At 46.0% G+C, this 17797-nt stretch overlaps 1 protein-coding gene across 29 annotated transcripts in view; it reads right to left on the bottom strand.

Annotated features, from left to right (window-relative positions):
* PPP1R12B (protein phosphatase 1 regulatory subunit 12B) overlaps positions 1-17797 on the bottom strand; it is a 206036-nt gene that overhangs the window by 94862 nt on the left and 93377 nt on the right. Inside the window, exon 1 of one of the 29 annotated variants that reach the window (XM_070602199.1) lies at positions 15667-15858. The exons of 25 other annotated variants lie outside the window; for them this stretch is intronic. In XM_070602199.1, coding sequence (XP_070458300.1) covers positions 15667-15686 — 20 coding nt within the window. In that variant the 5' untranslated portion in view covers positions 15687-15858. Of the gene's footprint in view, positions 1-11066; positions 11458-15362; positions 15413-15666; positions 15859-17797 lie in introns of those variants that run through there. 3 more of the 29 variants (XM_070602204.1, XM_070602203.1, XM_070602200.1) reach the window with 3 other exon arrangements.

The raw sequence follows: 17797 nt of genomic DNA, 5'->3' as shown, positions 1-17797 counted from the left end.
CATTTCTGTCTACTGTGTTTCCAGAGAGCAGGAAGCATTTTCCTTTGTATTTGCTATGACTTTGAGGTTACACAACCAGTGGAATTCAAATAATTATGGAGAACTATGCATGACCACATAAAAATAACTTGTTTGCTGCCTCTAAAGTTCATAGCCCCTTTACCTGCTACAGATGGAGTACTTTTGTCTTAAGAAGCCATGCAAAACGCCTCGCAAGTGAGCAGTGAGCACCAAGAAAGTCACAATAAATAATAATAAAAGCCTTAAAATACCTTCTGACAAGTGCAGTGTAGTGATAAAGTACCCTGGCATGGGAATCAGATTGCCTGGGTTTGGACCCTGGCTCCCCGACCTCCTTGCTCAATGATCTTGGGTGAAGCATCGAAGCCCTCTCAGCCCAAGTTCCCACCGAATGAAGCGGCTAACAGCCGTAATGGACACGGATGAGGGGGACTCTACGAGAAAGCCCACACACAACACTGAGACCACCGCCCCGCACACAGCAAGTCTCAGCGCAGCGTGGCGAGTGCTATGCCACCACACCCTCCTCCTCCAAGTGCAGGATCTTCATCACCACACTAACGCACAGCAAGGCTGGGTGTGCCTTAATATCCACCCCATCCAGTCTAGTTAAGGAGTTCCCCTTCACTATTTTACTGGGAATGGATAATTCATTTGGAAGAGGTCTTAATTCCCTTGAAAACATTTTCCATGAAGGTTCAAAGGGCTAGCTAAGTAAAATAAAACTACTTTAAGTAGAAGAATGAAAGAGAAATAGCCAGGATTTCCAAGACTAGAACAAAGTTGTCTTCCCTAGAATGTGGGAGAATAAAATTTTCATCTGGAATCCACCAGTAGGACGTTAGTTCCTGAAACAGCTGTTAAGGAGTCCTACATCTGAAATCTGTGCTGAAGAGGGGAGAGGACTTAAACACTCAGCTTCAAACAGGGAAGGACCAAGCTGAGCACATGTCCTTCACAGCCCTCAGGATGCTGTGGCCATTAATCACAAGTTATCTAATGGTCTTATAAGACAGCTGTCATCGCGTGGACTACATCCTATGTAGAAGGACATCCAAACAAAGGTATTTCAGAGAGGCCAAAAAGAACTTCTTTGATACCAACCTGGAAGCATATATGGATAGCTACAGGGGAGGGGGACACTTAGAGGAACGACAGAACCACAGACTAAGGGTAAAACTTCATGACCTCAAGAAGTCATGTGATCTAATTCCAAGACTTCATGTGGAGATAATAAAATTACTCCTATTTTACAGACAAGTCGATCAATGGCCAAGGAAACATTAAAATACTTACCCAAGGTCACAGTGTGGTTCAGTCCTAGACCAAAAGGGACCATCCCTGTGGTCTCTTACCTCTGGTATAGCTTTTCTTATCCACAGCACAACTGTTTCTTCCACTCAGCACCCTGGTACCCTAACTATGTGGAGCGATGCACTGCTTTTTCTTTCTACATCTAGCAATATCAGGAATTAGCGAATAAGGAGGTCTTGTATTAACTTCTCCTAGCATCCCTGATGTTTCCCAAAAGTATGCCATAGTCAACACTCTATCTCAGGAAAGGATGACTTCATACTTCCAGAGGCTGCCATCAACACACTATACGGCAACAAGGAACAACCTACCTGTGAGAGGTCCTGTGGGGCTGCCCTCTCCTTCACAGGACACAGCGGACCCCACAGCTGCCAGGGCCTCCTGATCAGGCAGGTTTCAGTTCAAATTTTCCTTGCTATTTCTAACTGGGTGTGGGATGCTAACACTGTGCCACAGTGGAAAGAACATGTCCCTGGGTTCTAGTGTCAGTTCTGCCATTAGCTACTTGTTTGACCTTAAGAGAATCATTTAATCTCCCGGGACCTTAATTTCTTTGCTTACAAAATAAAGGAGTGAGGCCCTAGTTGTTAAGGTCCCATCTAGCTTTAGTCCGCAGTGAGTCCATACTCATGCTGACTCTGGACAAATGGCCTCCAAGTCTTCTCACTAACATGACCATTCACTGGCTCTGGTCAAATACTGAATTTCCTGTATTCCACGGGCCACTGTCTTTAGTCCAGTGCAGTGGAACTCTGTATGATAGTGGGAAGTTGCACATCTGCACAGCCAGTCTGGCGGTCACTAGTCACACGTGGCTCCTGAGGACTTAAAATGCGTAGTGTGACGGAGGAACTGAATTTTTAATTTGATTTAATTTTTAATTAATTTAAATCTAAATAGCCACATGTGGCTACTGGCTACCATATTGGATGGCACAGCTCCAGGAGTCCAGAGAAACCCATTGAGACATTATCATCAAGCCCTCTCCTCAACCCTGAAAACCAGATCCAGCTCACAGAACCCAAACCTAACAGAATGCAGTTTGTTAGACAGCTAAGTTCAAAAGCAATTGCTTTTATTTTCTTCTTAAAGTTCTCCTTTTTCTTCTATGCTTCTCAGAGGCATTATTACAGTAATTCTGCATTTTATATGTGGTTTTTAAGTTGTATGACGTAGTGCTGGGGCTCCCACCTTTAAGACATTTACAGATACAGCAATAGGAGCAAGCTCCCAGACAGAGCACACTCCAAGCTACTTTTCTCCTAACTGCGGCATTTACACCCTGCTGCCCGTACAGGCCTTCCGCGGCACCACCCTCCCTCTCTCTGGCCCCTCCGACAAAGGGAGCTCCAAGAAACACACTGTTACCTCCTTGCCCAGGCCTGCATGGCAGAATGAAGGTCAGAAGGTGTGTGGAGACGACGAGCACGAAAGGTAAGTGGCTGCTGGGGAAGGCTGCAGGCTCAGCACCTGGGCTCCCTCGGATACTAGGAAAGGCACCGCTGCTATCCAGCAAGCCCCAGGCAAAGCTGGGAACGGGCTAAGAAGCTGTTACTAAGAGGAGGAGAAGGAAGGGGAGGAGAAGAGGGAAGGAAGGCAGAATCTTGGGGTTCAGCAGAGCCAATGCTGCTAACAGTTTCCAAAATACCATTCCATTAGATGCATATTTTATACACCGTCCCAAACCAATCAATGCTACTTCTCATTTCCCAGGGAGGGCAGGGAGGAGGCAGGGAGACCCGCAGCATTCTCCTCTGGATATTATTTCATCTGCCCTTGGGCGATCCTAGGTGCTGCGTCCCCCCAGGTAAGCTTGAAGACCGCCTCACTGGAGGCTCAGGCCAGTAGTTCTCAACAGGGGACAATCTGGCCCCCCAGAGGCAATGACAAAGAATTAACTATCGGGCCCAAAACATCAGTAGAGTTGAGTTTGCAGAGGCTTGCAAACTCTTCCTGTAAAGGGCCAGGGGTAAATCTTTCAGCTTTGCAAGGCCACTCAGCACCTGCTGTGGCACCCAAGCCATCACGGACAGTCCAGAGATGAGCGGGACGAGCCTGCTGCTCACCGTGCCACAGCGGCAGAATGGAGAAGCTGCAACAGAAACCATCCGGCCCACGAGGCCTAAGACATTCATGGTCTGCCCCTTAAAGAAAAGGCTGCTGACCTTGCTCTAGACTCCAAGGTACACAGCAGCAGCCACGGCTCCGAGGACTCCTGCTTTAGAGACAACGTGACCACCTTAGTTCGCACTATACCATCTCGAATTCTTGCACCTCTGAACGCTTGTTCCAGTAAAAGCACTCCAGCCTGGAGTGCCAAAGCCACTTCCACAAATGACGACACTTTCCTTATGTAGGCCACTCCACAGTTCCTTCATTGGTCAGAGCAGGTGTCCCTAATGCCAAGCAGGGCAGATTCAAGCACCAAGAAGGCCAGTGAGCGCTGCTTTATTCCATACCCCAGGCTGCACCAACTGGATCTGGCCAACTGTCTCACATACTCCTCACTGCTACAAAACAGACCAGGCCAAACTCAGCACCACCACTGGATGGGTTTTAAAATGGGAAAATCCAAGGACGTCAATACACAAAATCTTCATGGAAATAACCCAAATCTCAAACAATAGGGGGAATGGTGAAATAAATTAGGGAACATACATATGATAGAATACTATATAGACATTAGAAGACAAACTAAAAACGACTACAGAGACATAACTGCAAAGTATTAGTATCTAGAATGGGTAAAGAACTTCTACCAATTTTTTAAAAAAAGGACCAAAGACCAACAGAAAAAAATCAGCAACGCATATAATCAGGGAATTTACAAAACAGGAAACCTGAAAAGTCTACGAACATAAGAGAAAATGCTCAGTTTTGCTAGTAATCATGAAATGCAAATTAGGAGAAACCACTTCATCTTCCTAAGATTTGCAAACACAAAAATCTCTGGCGTTAGCAATGATGACCTCAATTGCTGAGAACCAGACTCTCACACATGGCAGGCGAGAGGGAACCAGACAGCAGTCTGGCGTTCTCGACGAAGACGCTCTCACACTCCAGGTTCAGAAACTCCGTCTGGAAATGAACACCCTTGAGAACGCTTCACATCTAAACAAGGAAACACGAACAAGAATGTGCACAGCAGCACAATTAGTATTAGCAAAAAAGGAAGAAAAGAGGAAATGACCCAAATGTCATTTAAACAGGAAAAAAACAAAACCGGTCTATTCACACAATGGACTACAATGAAGGAACAGAATGCTAAGTGAGAAGAGTAGGTTTCGGAAGGGTGTGCACAGAATGATACAGTTTCTGTAGAGAATAAAAACGTAAAAGCATCATATACATGTACACACGAGGTGATACGAACTAACAGAAATTGGAAAACGCTCATGCCGGACTCAGGACAGTGACTTCTCCCAGGGAGGGCACCAAGGGGGTGAGACCAAGGCAACACACATGGGCTTAAACTATATTTTTAACATTTTATTTAAAGAAAAATTGAAGCCAATGTAGCAAAATACTAGGATTTGATCGAGACAGAAAATTGATATATCAGATGTTTGTAATATTTAATAATATTTTTAAAAGAAAAATGTATATACACCATGATCTCAAATAAATACAACATACAAAGATGTCAGCAGGGATATTGCTGAATGGTGAGATCATGGATAACTCTTATTTTCTACTTAAGATATGCATATTGGGGAAAAGTTTATAAACTTTTTATTTTTTGCATGAGGAAGACTGGCTCTGAGCTAACATCTCTTGCCAATCTTTCTCTTTTTGCTTGAGGAAGACTGACCCTGAGCAAAAATCTGTGCTAGTCTTCCTCTATTTTGTGTGGGACGCTGCCACAGCGTGGCTTGACGAGTGGTGCTAGGTCTGCGCTTGGGATCCGATCCTGCAAACCCCAGGCTGCCAAAGTGGAGCGCACAAACTTAACCACTGTGCCGCCAGGCCAGCTCCAAGAACTTAAAGAGCTTTTAGCTTTAAAAATGATCACTAATATTCAAAGGACTGCTCCAGGCAGCAAGATCTACATACAGAGATATGTTGATACACCACACTAGAAGAGAACTCACGGCACCGCGGGCAGCGGTACGGAAGGCAGTGCTCTCCAGGCTATGTGAGTACTGAAGTAAGTTAGCCGGCAGGACATGGACACGCCCTTGGGCCAGCCTTGGGCAGGGACAGGGGGAGTCGAGACCCAGGCTGGTGAGGAGGGACGGGCGCTAGCCTATGAGAGCAGAGCATGGGGACAGGGCTGTGTGAGCACAGGGGCTCTCAGGGCCGAGATGGGGCACCGTGGACACCTCTGCTCTGCCCCAGCAGAACTGGCCCCCCTTTCCTCCTAGGAAAGAAAGGGGCCTGGGAAGCGGGAGCTCCCCCACGGGTGGTCAGCCCTTACCGAACACCAACCTACTCGAACAGTCAGATGAAAACTGTCCCCCTCTCAGAAAGCAGCACATGCGTATAACACAATCCCGCTAACAAGTTCAGGGATTTGCAGACTTTCCCGAAGCTCAGGTGAAGGAGGGAGGGGTCTAGAACGGAAGACCCGCTGAGGGGGCCTAAATGAAATTACCTTCCGAGAAGGCCTATAAAACAGACTATCATCTTTCCTACCCATCACCCCACTCTTCAGGCGACTCGAATTCCTTCAGGTAAGACTCAGTGGCACTCCTCAAAAGCCAGGTTTCTTGACGTGTAGTTTATACACGGTAAACTGGCCCTTCATAGCACACAAGTCTATGAGATCTGACAAATGCCTACAGTCCCGTAACCATCGCCACAATCAAGATACAGAGCGATTCCATCACCACCCAAAATTCTCTCGTGCCCCTTTGTAGCCAAACTCCCCCCAACTCCAGGCTAAGGGGAATTTTTTTTTTATTGAAATAAGAGGAATTTTTTTAATGGCAGAAAAAGCTTTACAACTCACTCTTGAAGGAACACATTGCCTCTTTCATTAACACTAAAAAGTAACATGTAAACCCACAATTGCCTCAGCCCTAAATCAGGTGTCAGCCACTACACTAAGATTATAACAAAATGAGCTGAAGACCCGGTGAAATCAACCCCCTCAAATTCTACCCTTTGCTAAGCACCAGTCTCTAAGTTCCGGGAAGGCGGCCGTCTTTGTCATTACATCACCAACATGCAGCACTATGCCCAGCCTGCATCATTAGCTGCTCCAAAAGGACTACTGACCTGAACTGAGCTTATGGACGAAATTCAGAGTCTCGGTTATTACACTTCTGTCTTGGGATTGGCCCTAACTACCTATGCATTTGTTTATTTACTATTTTAAAAGTTTGGTCAATAGTGTGTTCATTTTTTTCATTCCATTCACCAACCATTTTCCCATCTTACATGTTTTGACCTGTCCCAGATACTTCATATCAACATGAAGAAGCAGCCTGATCTCCAGCAGGATCTCGTGGAGAAGTTGTATATATAAACCAGCGATAATTAAAATAAAGATAAAAAATGTCCTAGGAAATCATGCTCTGGATAGGAATAAAACGCCACAGGGGAGATGGTCTGAGCAGAATCTAAAGAAAATGGGAAGAGGCCTCCTAGAAAACCAGGCACTCAACATTTCTGGGGTGCCATTCTTGGACGTCAAGCAGAAGAGGGAGTTGATCAGATCTGCATTTTGGAAAGATGGCTAATGCAGCCCTGCAGAGGGTATGCTGGTGGGCGGGGCAGGGGAGACAAGGCTCGGGCCCAGCTGGAGGCCTGAGTTAACAGAGGGCAGTACAGATGGAGAGGAAGGAGCTGAAGGTTCTTGATAAAGACAGCCAGGACCTAGTGAGGAGCAAAGAAGGTCGTTTCTAGTTCGACTACCAACTTTCTCAATTGGGAGACACTTACGAAGGACCGTGAACAAAGATTTTTAAAACTACATGAGAACAAATAGACTTCTCTCTCCCTTTCTAGCTTTTCTGGGTCAGAGGGAAGGGAGCGGTTTGATTTGTTTACCCTCTTTCTAAAGAGGACTTGAGAACTCAAAGAAATACACACCTGTAACAATACTTGAAACAGATGAAGAAACAAGGGGGAAAGGAAAACAATGGCCAGAAGCGCCTATACTTATGGGTGGCTCAGAAGTCAGGCTCTGTTGGGAGTAGGCCCTTTCCACGTAGTATTATTATGAAGCTCAGCAGAGAAGTCTGGGCTGGAAATAGAGATGCGAGTGACAGCTGAAGCAAATGGAGGGGTAAGATCAGCTGTGGAGTCATGGGAAGAGAAAAGAAGGAAGCCTGAGCAACAGAAGTTAAGATGTTTGCAAGAGAAAAAGGGCTAACAGGGACACAAAGACAGAGCAATCAGACAGCGCAGAAGTGAGCCAGGAAAGAAGGGGGTCACCGAGTTCATGGTCGCATAAAGATTTAAGAAGGCAGTGGTCATCCTTGATGAGTACTGCCCTGGGGTCAAGGCAGAGGATGAGTGACCGAGGAATCTGATCATTGGGAACGCCACGGAGCCCTTCGCCAGAGCAATTTCCCTGGATAGGCGAGAGGGACAGGATTTCTATTTTAATAGGTTTTCGTAAGAGTGAACAGGAGGCTAGAAGCGGATGAAGTGAAATTAGAGCAATGGCGAAGGAAGAGTAGGAGATGGTGCTCCTACAGGGGAGTGCACGCCAAAGGTGGGTTCCGCTCAGGTGGGAAAGACAAGCACCCGTCAAGGACAAATAAACCTTCTTTGCAGGTGTATTTCTGTCATAGTTACAGCTAAGCTTGCAGTTCTGTTTCCTGTTATTTACGGATTGTTTGTGCCAAGTGTTCTTTTAAACACTGTAAGCTTCATTAAAAAGGAATTTCATAGCACAACCAGAGGGACCTACAACTAGAATATACAACTATTTACTGGGGGCTTTGGGGAGAAGAAGAAGAAGAGAAAAGATTAGCAACAAATGTTAGCCTAGGGGCCAATCTTAAAAAGAAAAAAGGAATTTAGTTTTTGAAGGATCCTGGGGCTATTACTATATTTTATTTCCATGTCAATGAGCAGTGAGCAATTTTCAGCACAAATGCACAAGAATCATGAATCACATTCTATCTCCCTTTTTCAGGTTAGAAGACTAAGACGTCCTCAGAGGATACAAATTATGGAGCTGGGTCAGTATACCACCCAGGGTTAACTAAGAGACTGAAGAAGAGGGAAAAAAATTGTTTAAAGAAGAACAGAAACAATGCATCACACAGGTAACTCCTGTCAGCCAATTCCAATTTTTAAAAACTTCTTGTAATAGAAATACGCCTGCCATGGCTCTGGACTTCTCCAGAGGTAAACTTCTCAGACCCAACCTCCTCACAAAATACTGAACGAGCCAGTTCACCTACAGACAACTGCTCATTTGGTTTTCAGAAACCCTTAATTCCCATTTAGATTTTAGAGAGAACAGAAAGTTTTCAGTTTTCTTTGTTTTCAGAAGTGGTATCTCCTAGGACAAACAGGCATTTCCCAGAAGTTTTATCTTCCTTTCAAAGAAACATCAAGAGATCCTAGCCCCCATGCTCACGCTGCTACCTTATGGTAGAGAACAGCCCGACAAGGACTGGCCCCTCGGACACGTCTGCTCAGTGGCACAAAGGAGCACGCACGGGCTTTGACGTGATTTTGAATCCGGCTTTGCCCTTGACTGGCTCTGCACCTGGGGGCAGGTTCTGTGATCTCTTTGAGCCTTCATTTTCTTGTAGGTATTAAGACAATACTATTACTTATCTCACAAAATTATGAGGATTAAACGCATCTAGGAGGGTGCTGGCATAGAATAAGCTTTGAAAAATATTAACTCTCTTACCCCCTGTAAACCTTCCACGTGTCTGAAAACCAACTCAATTCCACCTCTGCTGGCACAAGAGGCCCTTTCTCCCCACTGCATGCTGAGTCAGTCACCTCCCTCTCTGATCCGATAACAGACCCACCCAAGCACAAGTGCACTCAGGATGTGCCGCTCCTTTGTCCACACTCGTGGTTTACTGCGTGTGTATGTGTGGCCCCCGTCTTGAGGGCACAGCCTAGGGTGTATCCCCTTCTCACTGGACACACAGTTCTTAGCATAATACTGAGCATGTAAACAGACAGTCGTTGAAGACTTAGAACCCTGTGATTTTAGAATCCAGTACTACCTACAGATCTCCCAATTCCACTGATAACCAATTCAAAAACTGAGACTAACGAAGTTAAATGGCTTCCTGTGAAGGCAACAATTGTTTGCTTGGCTGAAGAGGAAACCAGGCCTCCTGCCTTGCAACCCAGGTGGCTTTTCACCTGTGCCGGCAGCTCTCGCGTGAAGCAGCAGCAGAGTGGAAGTCCACAAAGGCCTCCACGCGCCAAAAACACCTGACCTGCCTGCGTTAGAACACTTAATGGGATGGGAAGATATGCTTATCCGCAACATTATCCAAACACGGGAGGGTCTCGGGAGCATTACGCCAAGGAGATCAATGGCCGTTCCTCTGCTGCCATCTTCTGGGCACAGAGGATTCCCACATAGGGCTTATTTTCGCTGGAGAAACAACTTTATTCCATGAACATTTAACCAACGCCTACTACGTATTAGGCCCTGTGGTGTGGAGAAAGCCTAACCACAAAGCACCTTCTAGAAGCTCATGATGTCGTGACGAAGAGAGACAGCGCAGTCTAGCTGGTTAAACCAGTCCTAAGAACCCTGAGGAGAGAACACCGGTTTCAGCCTGGGGCTGGGGGAGCAGGCAGCCAGGCGCGCGTTCAACCTGCAGGAGTTCTTCTGGGAGGGTGGGCTCTGTTCGGCAGAGGGGGACGGAGGCCGTTCTGGAAAGCAGGCTGGGCAGGAACAGAGGGGGCTCCAGTGGAACACGTTCTGGAAGCGTCTGAGCCACCTGAGCACACAGAGGGATGCAGTTACCAAAGACGCGGAACCCGCACAGAAGAGCAGCGAGGAGCGGGGAGGGAAGACAGTGTCGCTCTGGACAGGCCGAGTCCCGAGAGTCCAGTGGGCATGGGACCCTTCAGCAGGAGTGTCTACCCTGCCCAACGCAGCGTGATTCTGAATTTTGTCTAGAAACTGGTCCTGTGGGCATACGAGAGCAATGAGGAAACGTCTCAGTTCACAGGGATGGGAAAACGTTCACTTTCACTAAGATTCAGTCTGATTGTAGTTTGTCATTAGGAAACGGCTTCTACCCCGACCTCAGTGAACCAGTCCCTTCATTTTATAAGCTCCTGTTCAAAGGCCAACTCAAGGAGCAATCTACCCCTTCAGCTACCTAAACCAGCTTCTCTCTGCAATTGCCCTAAACATCCAATGATTTCTTCTTTAACTTAAATATTATGTAACATTTAAGAGACAAAAGATATAAAGAATACAACCACTACCTGTGTACTACCATCCAACTTAAGAATAATTTTACCAATATCAGTTTCCTCTTAAAAAGAGAAGCATGTTCTTACTTCTTGAAATTCTTAATTGTCCTCTGCGGCCCTAACCTCTTGGCTGGGATCCTTAAGTCAGTGCACATGTTTAAATTCATTAGGAATGAAGAAACACCAAAGAACTTCCAAACCAGTTATTCTGAACACGACATCTTAGTCTCAGCATCCACACCACCACCAAAACAATGTGTGCAACCCAGCCCGTTTCCCCCAGAACCAGCAGCAAGAGAAGAGGACTCAGAGTGGAAACACGCATCCAGGACGTCAAAGCTGTCAAGCAAAGAAATTTCACCTACTGCTTCTGCTGTTCCATGCCCAGAACTCGCTGATGTCTCAACTCAGCACACCAGAGTGAGCGCCCAAACACAGAGGGTGCTAGCAAACAGGAAAGAGGCTTATCTCAATTCCCCAGACGCAAAGATCAACTTCCTGTGCCTGGGATTTCCACAGAACCAGGAACGCCAAGAAACTCCCACTGCCAGCTCAGATCATTCCAGGTGAGAGAGGTCAAGCTCCTCAGACACACCTTGCCACACACCTGCACAGAGCTTTCCCAGAAGCCCAATTTTCCACCAACAGGTGGCCACTCCTCCGGCTGTTCTCCCCTAGTAAACACCAGAGCTCATTTTACGAGATTATTATGAGCCACTGTCTTTTTCTAACATGGGAACATCAACCAGCAGAAGAGGAGGGGGGGTTGAGTGGAGGCACAAAATTTTGGTCCCTCCCACGTGTCACCAATACTCTCAGCTCTGAAAAAAGAACCACTGTATCAGAAGGAGATTAACTGTAGCACATGGCTGATAAGAGCTGTGAGGAGCAGGCGCTGGGTGACTGCTCACTTCACTCTGAAGTGGCTGGGGACTGGAAAGAACCAGCAGAGGCTCTGCTGCATAGGGCACGGCTTCCTGCGTGTGTCCTGAGGGGGAGGGCAAACTTTTTAGGCCCCCACTTCTGAACTGATAGGTGGTGTGCTGCGGAACTGTGTGACAAATGCCACTGTCTCTGGAAAATGAAGTGAGTTCGAGGCTCAAGTCGTGTTTAGCAACAGAAATACAGGAAAAAGATAACAGACTTTACATTCAGGGCCCTTAAATCTTACTGCAGTAACTCTGAGCAGGCATCACCCAGGTCTTTCCTAGAACTGTTCAGAGGCGCTAAAGGGTACCAGTGGTGTTTTTAAACAGCTTTATTGAGATATAGCTCACATACCCATTCGAGTATACCACTCAGTGGTTTTTAGTGTATTCACAGTTACGCAATCACCACCACAATCAATTTTAAAACATTTTCTTCACCCCAAAAAGAAATGCCATATGCATTAGCAGTCACTTCCCACTCCATGTTTTTAAGTATAGATCAACAGCAGCACACTCACTGGCTAAACGGTACTACACTGGAGCAAATCTAAAACACCATCAGCTTCAAGATGCATCACAGCTTTATTCACCCCAAGAAAGACAAAACAGTGCCAGTCACACAGGCTTTTTTATTACCTTTTCATCCGTAATTTAATAGTTATTGAAAGGCATCTTCTAAACTTACTTAGACATACTTTGTACCAGCAACACACATAACTCAGCGGAAGTAACAAGAGGAATACCTATGACCAAATTCACTCGTGTGCAGGAATGACAACTAGCAATAAGACACCCTGAATTCAGAGAGATGAAATGTGAACAAGGTTCACCCTACAATCAACAATACCCAATATCCATAGTGCACAGTATGGAAACTGCCTTCGCTAACTTAGGCAGGAGAGGAACCATACTAAGCATAATCCGTGTAAGCTCATAAGCTAACAAGTGACTAACCACATAAGCAACCCAGAAGCCTCCAGAACGGCAACCTACTGCCATATACATTTCTCTCTCTTCCTATTCAATATTAATAGTTAGGAAGAGAGGGAACTATTTCTATCAGTAGAGAAAAACTTGCTAAGTTCAGCACTGCTGCAGTCTTTTAGATAGGAATAGGAAAAGAAAATACTCATTTTTTTTTTTTTTTTAGGAAGAATAGCCCTGAGCTAACTATTGCCAATCCTCCTCTTTTTGCTGAGGAAGACTGGCCCTGTGCTAATATCCGTGCCCATCTTCCTCTACTTTATATGTGGGATGCCTACCACAGCATGGTGTGCCAAGTGGTGCCATGTCGGCATCCGGGATCCGAACCGGCGAACCACAGGCTGCCAAAGCAGAACGTGCGCACTTAACCTCTGCACCACTGGGCCAGCCCCAGAAAGTACTCATTTTAGAACAAAAACTGAGAGACTGGAGGAACCTGTGGACTCTGTCTTGTAGACTACCTTTTTGAATTGACAGCTGCCTGTCTTTAGCTTGGAGACAGAGAGGTGAGCCAAATGATGTTTAAAAAACATGACTCGGGAGCCAGCCTGGTGGCACAGTGGTCAGTTTCGAGTGGTCAGGTTCGAGTGCTCTGCTTCAGCAGCTGAGGTTCACCAGTCTGGATCCCAGGTGCGGACCTACACTGCTCATCAAGCCATGCTGGGGTGGCATCCCACGAGCAAAACAGAGGAAGATTGGCAGAGATGTTAGCTCAGGGCCCATCTTCCACACCAAAAAACCCCAAAAATCCATGACTCAGAGTTTAATTACATAGTTTAAATTTCTAACATTCCAAGGATGAGGCCAAATTAATTTTATGACAGCTTCACATTAGCAGGAACAACTACCTGGCTTGTAAAGACCCCAAGGGATTCAAGGTCGCTAAGTGAGGCATATACCACTCAGCCAGTACTGACCACATCCTGACCAAGCAAAGCAGAGTCGCGTGTGGGCTATTTGGGGAAAGACAGACAAATTTTAGTTTCTTGTGGAAAAAAACTATTTTAGTCATTTCTATAAAGAACAGGCACTCATAAAACAGATGTAAAATTCAGGCGTGGGGCTGGGGGAGAGGGAAAAAGCTGGAGGAGAAACAGAGCAAGAGGATCAAAGGCAGACACTATCAGACTCTAATATTAGCCGAGGGAACTGTTTACATTTTGTTGCTAAGGAAACCTTGGAGCTTTGGAAAGTCAACCCAACTGCGGCTCTATTGTGACAGCTGCTGCCTGGCCCCGACAGCCCTGCAGAGCCATCCACCAGCTGCTCGCCACTTGCCATTTCTATCCGCCCTCTGCAGCCCGTCAACCCCTTCACCATTGCCGACTCCGTAGGTTTCTGCAGCCTCAGGAGCGGCCCAAAGACGGACAGACGGACGGCAGTGATTCGAGGGCTATGGGGCGGAGACTGCCACATTCCAGCTGCACATTAAGAGGGACTGGCCCCTGAACCAAAACCGTTCTTCTTAAATTCATAAGAAATGCTTAGTGAGTTCAGTGAGGAGGAAAAAGAGGCTTGAGTGAAGACCCCTGTGCCTCCGACTCCAGGTGTGACGTTAGGAGACCCCTCAGCATTTCCACCTGAAAACAGGGAGCATCGCTCCTGTCCCCTTTCGTCATGCAAAGAGAAGACATTCGAGCACACCTGAGCTTTTGAGGGGGGAAAAAAAAAGAAAAGGAACTCTGTAAATCTAAGATCGTGCCCTTCTTAAAAGTAATAAGCTGTTTCAGAAGTCCTCCCTGAGCTTACGTAGCAAAATCAGAAACTGTCTAGAATCCTGCAAACCTTGCATCTCTCGACTATGGTGTTCACGCTTCCATGACCATGGCCACCTTCACAGACTTCAGAAGGCCATGAGAGAGAGAGCTGTCCTTGGAGTTGATGTTTTCAAGCTCTCCTGCTCCCCCTACTCGCTCCCATTATAATGGTAACACTTTATCACTCTGGAACTTTGGAAAATACAGAAAAAACTAAAACAGAAAATAAAAATTACCCATAACCCTACAGAAAAATCCAGTGTTAACATTGCCATGTTTATTATTATTGTTTGGTATCATCATGTATCCTTTTGTGTCTAGCTCTGTCTATTTAACAATACATCTGTAGTTAACAAACCGAGCAGAGAACTGTTACCACGGGATGGAGAGCCAAGACTGATTGCTGGCGCCCTGGGATGTGCCCACTTATCCCCTCTCAGAACAACACATTCTTAGAAAAGGAAAGCCAGCTGTGCAGGTCCAACGGCAAGACCATGTCCTCGTCCTCGCGCCATTACACTGCAAATGGAGGCTATTTCTGAGAGGTGACTTTTCCATTGGTCAAGTCTTGCTGTGGCCAGTTTTAAAGCACCATTTATCCCAGTGCTCACTAATTGTTTCCAACTGGACCTGTGAATGCAGGCTTCAGGCCTCCATCATGGTTTCCCAGCAGGAGCCAAAACGCTTCCACAATGAGCTGATTACAGAGAAAGCTGCAGCTTCAAGAGAAGAATTAGCACCCAGCATGCTCTTTCAGGAGGAAAATTTAGCTGTTTTCAAAACATGTGATTTTTTCTTCTTTCAGCTTATGTTTGTCTAGAGGGAGAAACTAAATGGCTCTAATTCTGTAAAGGCTTAAATGATATGTTTCATTTGATCAAGTCATTCCCCAGCTGAAAATACTTGGGTGGTATTCCATAGCTTTGAGAACAGAAGCTCAAGTTCTCAGCACAGTACAGATAATAATCTACATGATTTGGTTCCTGCCTACCTCTCTAGCTCCACAACTTCCAAAGTATACCCAGTGGAATACCAGTCTTGGGTTTCTGTGAAAAACAAAACAAAACAAAACTATTTGATGGACACAGAAATGTGGAAAATGCTGCAAATTCTAACCCCCCACGCCCCACCCTCCACCCTCAACCCTGGAGAGGAATGATCCTGAGAAAGCTTTTGAGTAATCCTGTTTAACTTTGCCTAACTTGTTGTTTCATAAATCCATCTGGCAAAAATTGCTTTTTTTCCCTTCATTTATTTCACACAAGACACTTTCAGAAATGCTACACTGGCCTTACCTTCTCCCAGCTTCAGGCATATGGAACTCATTCCTTGAATTTCTCGTGCTCCCTATAAAATACCATCCTCCTATTACTCCTCAGAGTTAACTTCCAGTTGCCTTTCCATACCCAGCTCCTCTCCCCTCCTCTGGCACACCCCCTCTGTCACCCTGCTCGGCTGGTTTACAACCCCTCCTCTGTGCCACTGGCAATCTGAACACACCTTTATCACAGCACTTAACAACTCTCCTGGAATATCTGATTTGCTTGTTTGCCTTCCCACAATAGACACACTTAAGCTCCTCAAGGGCAGGAAAGATGTTTCTCTTTGACCTTGTGTCCTTAATACCTCTGTGTCTGGCGCATGGCAGTCTCTCAATAAACAGTTGTTAGATGCTTTATATATGTGGGTTCCTGTTTAAGCAGGACTCCGTATACATATAACACTGTACTGTTTGCAAAATCCCTTGGTCTTAAGAACCACTCCTGATTCAATGACCTGTTTCTATACATGAGTCTGCCTTTAGCACAACTGGTCAGTTCTAATTATTGTTCCCAATTGAAACAGTCTGAGGCTTCTGTTCTGCATTCAAAGATTCCGTTACACGGTGGGCTGCACCACTGAGTCTCTCAGAACCTCAGCTCCTCAGGGTCATCGCTTCCTTCAGGGTGTGCCACGTTCTGTGGGAGCACCTCAGGGTCATCGCTTCCTTCAGGGTGTGCCACGTTCTGTGGGAGCACCTCAGGGTCATCGCTTCCTTCAGTGTGTGCCACGTTCTGTGGGAGCACCTCAGGGTCATCGCTTCCTTCAGGGTGTGCCACGTTCTGTGGGAGCACCTCAGGGTCATCGCTTCCTTCAGGGTGTGCCACGTTCTGTGGGAGCACCTCAGGGTCATCGCTTCCTTCAGGGTGTGCCATGTTCTGTGGGAGCACCTCAGGGTCATCGCTTCCTTCAGGGTGTGCCATGTTCTGTGGGAGGACGTCTTCGGTAGGGAATGTTTTCCTGGGTCCCTTACACCTGGGTCATACATATGTTTCTTCAAGGTGCTTCTGAATTTCCTTGTGCCACGGTCTCAGGGTTTCAAGAGTATAGACCTAGTGTCCATGTTAAATTCTTGGCTTGGAATTTCCAAATTATACGGGTATTAAAAATTTTCCACAAAGATTTTTCTGTCTCTGCCCGGACCCTTGGATAGACCCCCTTCCTTGACACTTCTCTGGGCCATGGGCAAAGCACCTTTCCATGAATTGGGCAGCCCTCTGAGAATTCTAGCTTTCTATAGGTTCTCGGTTAGAGCTCCCAGGCTAGTCATCAAAGCCACGCTTCCTACACCAGGGCACGGCATTCAGGTCTGAGCCTCTGGACCCTAAGGTCCACCACACAGGTCTCATACCAAGCCTAGGCCACTTGAACCCTCTGGCTTTGGGTTCTCTTCATTTTGTAACCTGGGAGTCCCTTTCATATTTCTAACTCAACTATATTTCCCTATGTTTATAATGGGAAAAGGGTCCTTACAAAGTCCACATACCATGCTGCTGAAACCATTCTCCCGAATACATTTTGAGCCCATTCACTTTTCTCCATCTCTCCTACTACCACCTCAGGGCAAGCCACTGTTCTTTCTCATGTACCTTTCTTCTGTAGTGCTCTCCTTAACGGTCATCTCACATCCATTCTTGTCCATTCTTCCCCTGTCCAATTCATGTGCAATACTGCAACCAGAGTTTAAAAGCCAGAATTTTAAAAAATATGTCAGATTATGTTATTTTTTGCTTGAAATCTTCTATTGGCATATGACCCAGCAATTCTACTCCTACGTATATACCCAAGAGAAAGGAAAACATATGTCCACATAAAAACTTGTGCATGAATGTTTATAGTAACATTATGCATAATAGCCAAAGAGGGAAACAACCCAAATGTCTACCAACTGATGAATGGCAAACAAAACGCAGAGTATCCACACAATGAATAGTACTTGGCCGTAAAAAAGAATAAAGTACTGACACACGTGACAACATGGATGAACCTCGACAGCATCAGGCTACTGAAAGAACTCAGTCACAAAAGACCACATATTGATTCCATTTCTATGAAATGACCAGAATAGGCAACTCTACAGAAACAGACAATAGATCAGTACTTAAG

This window comes from Equus przewalskii, chromosome 31 (assembly GCF_037783145.1).
Source record: "Equus przewalskii isolate Varuska chromosome 31, EquPr2, whole genome shotgun sequence".
NCBI classification, from domain to species: Eukaryota; Metazoa; Chordata; class Mammalia; order Perissodactyla; family Equidae; genus Equus; species Equus przewalskii.
Note: the sequence above shows the minus strand (reverse complement) of the source record. Positions and strands in the feature narration are given on the sequence as shown.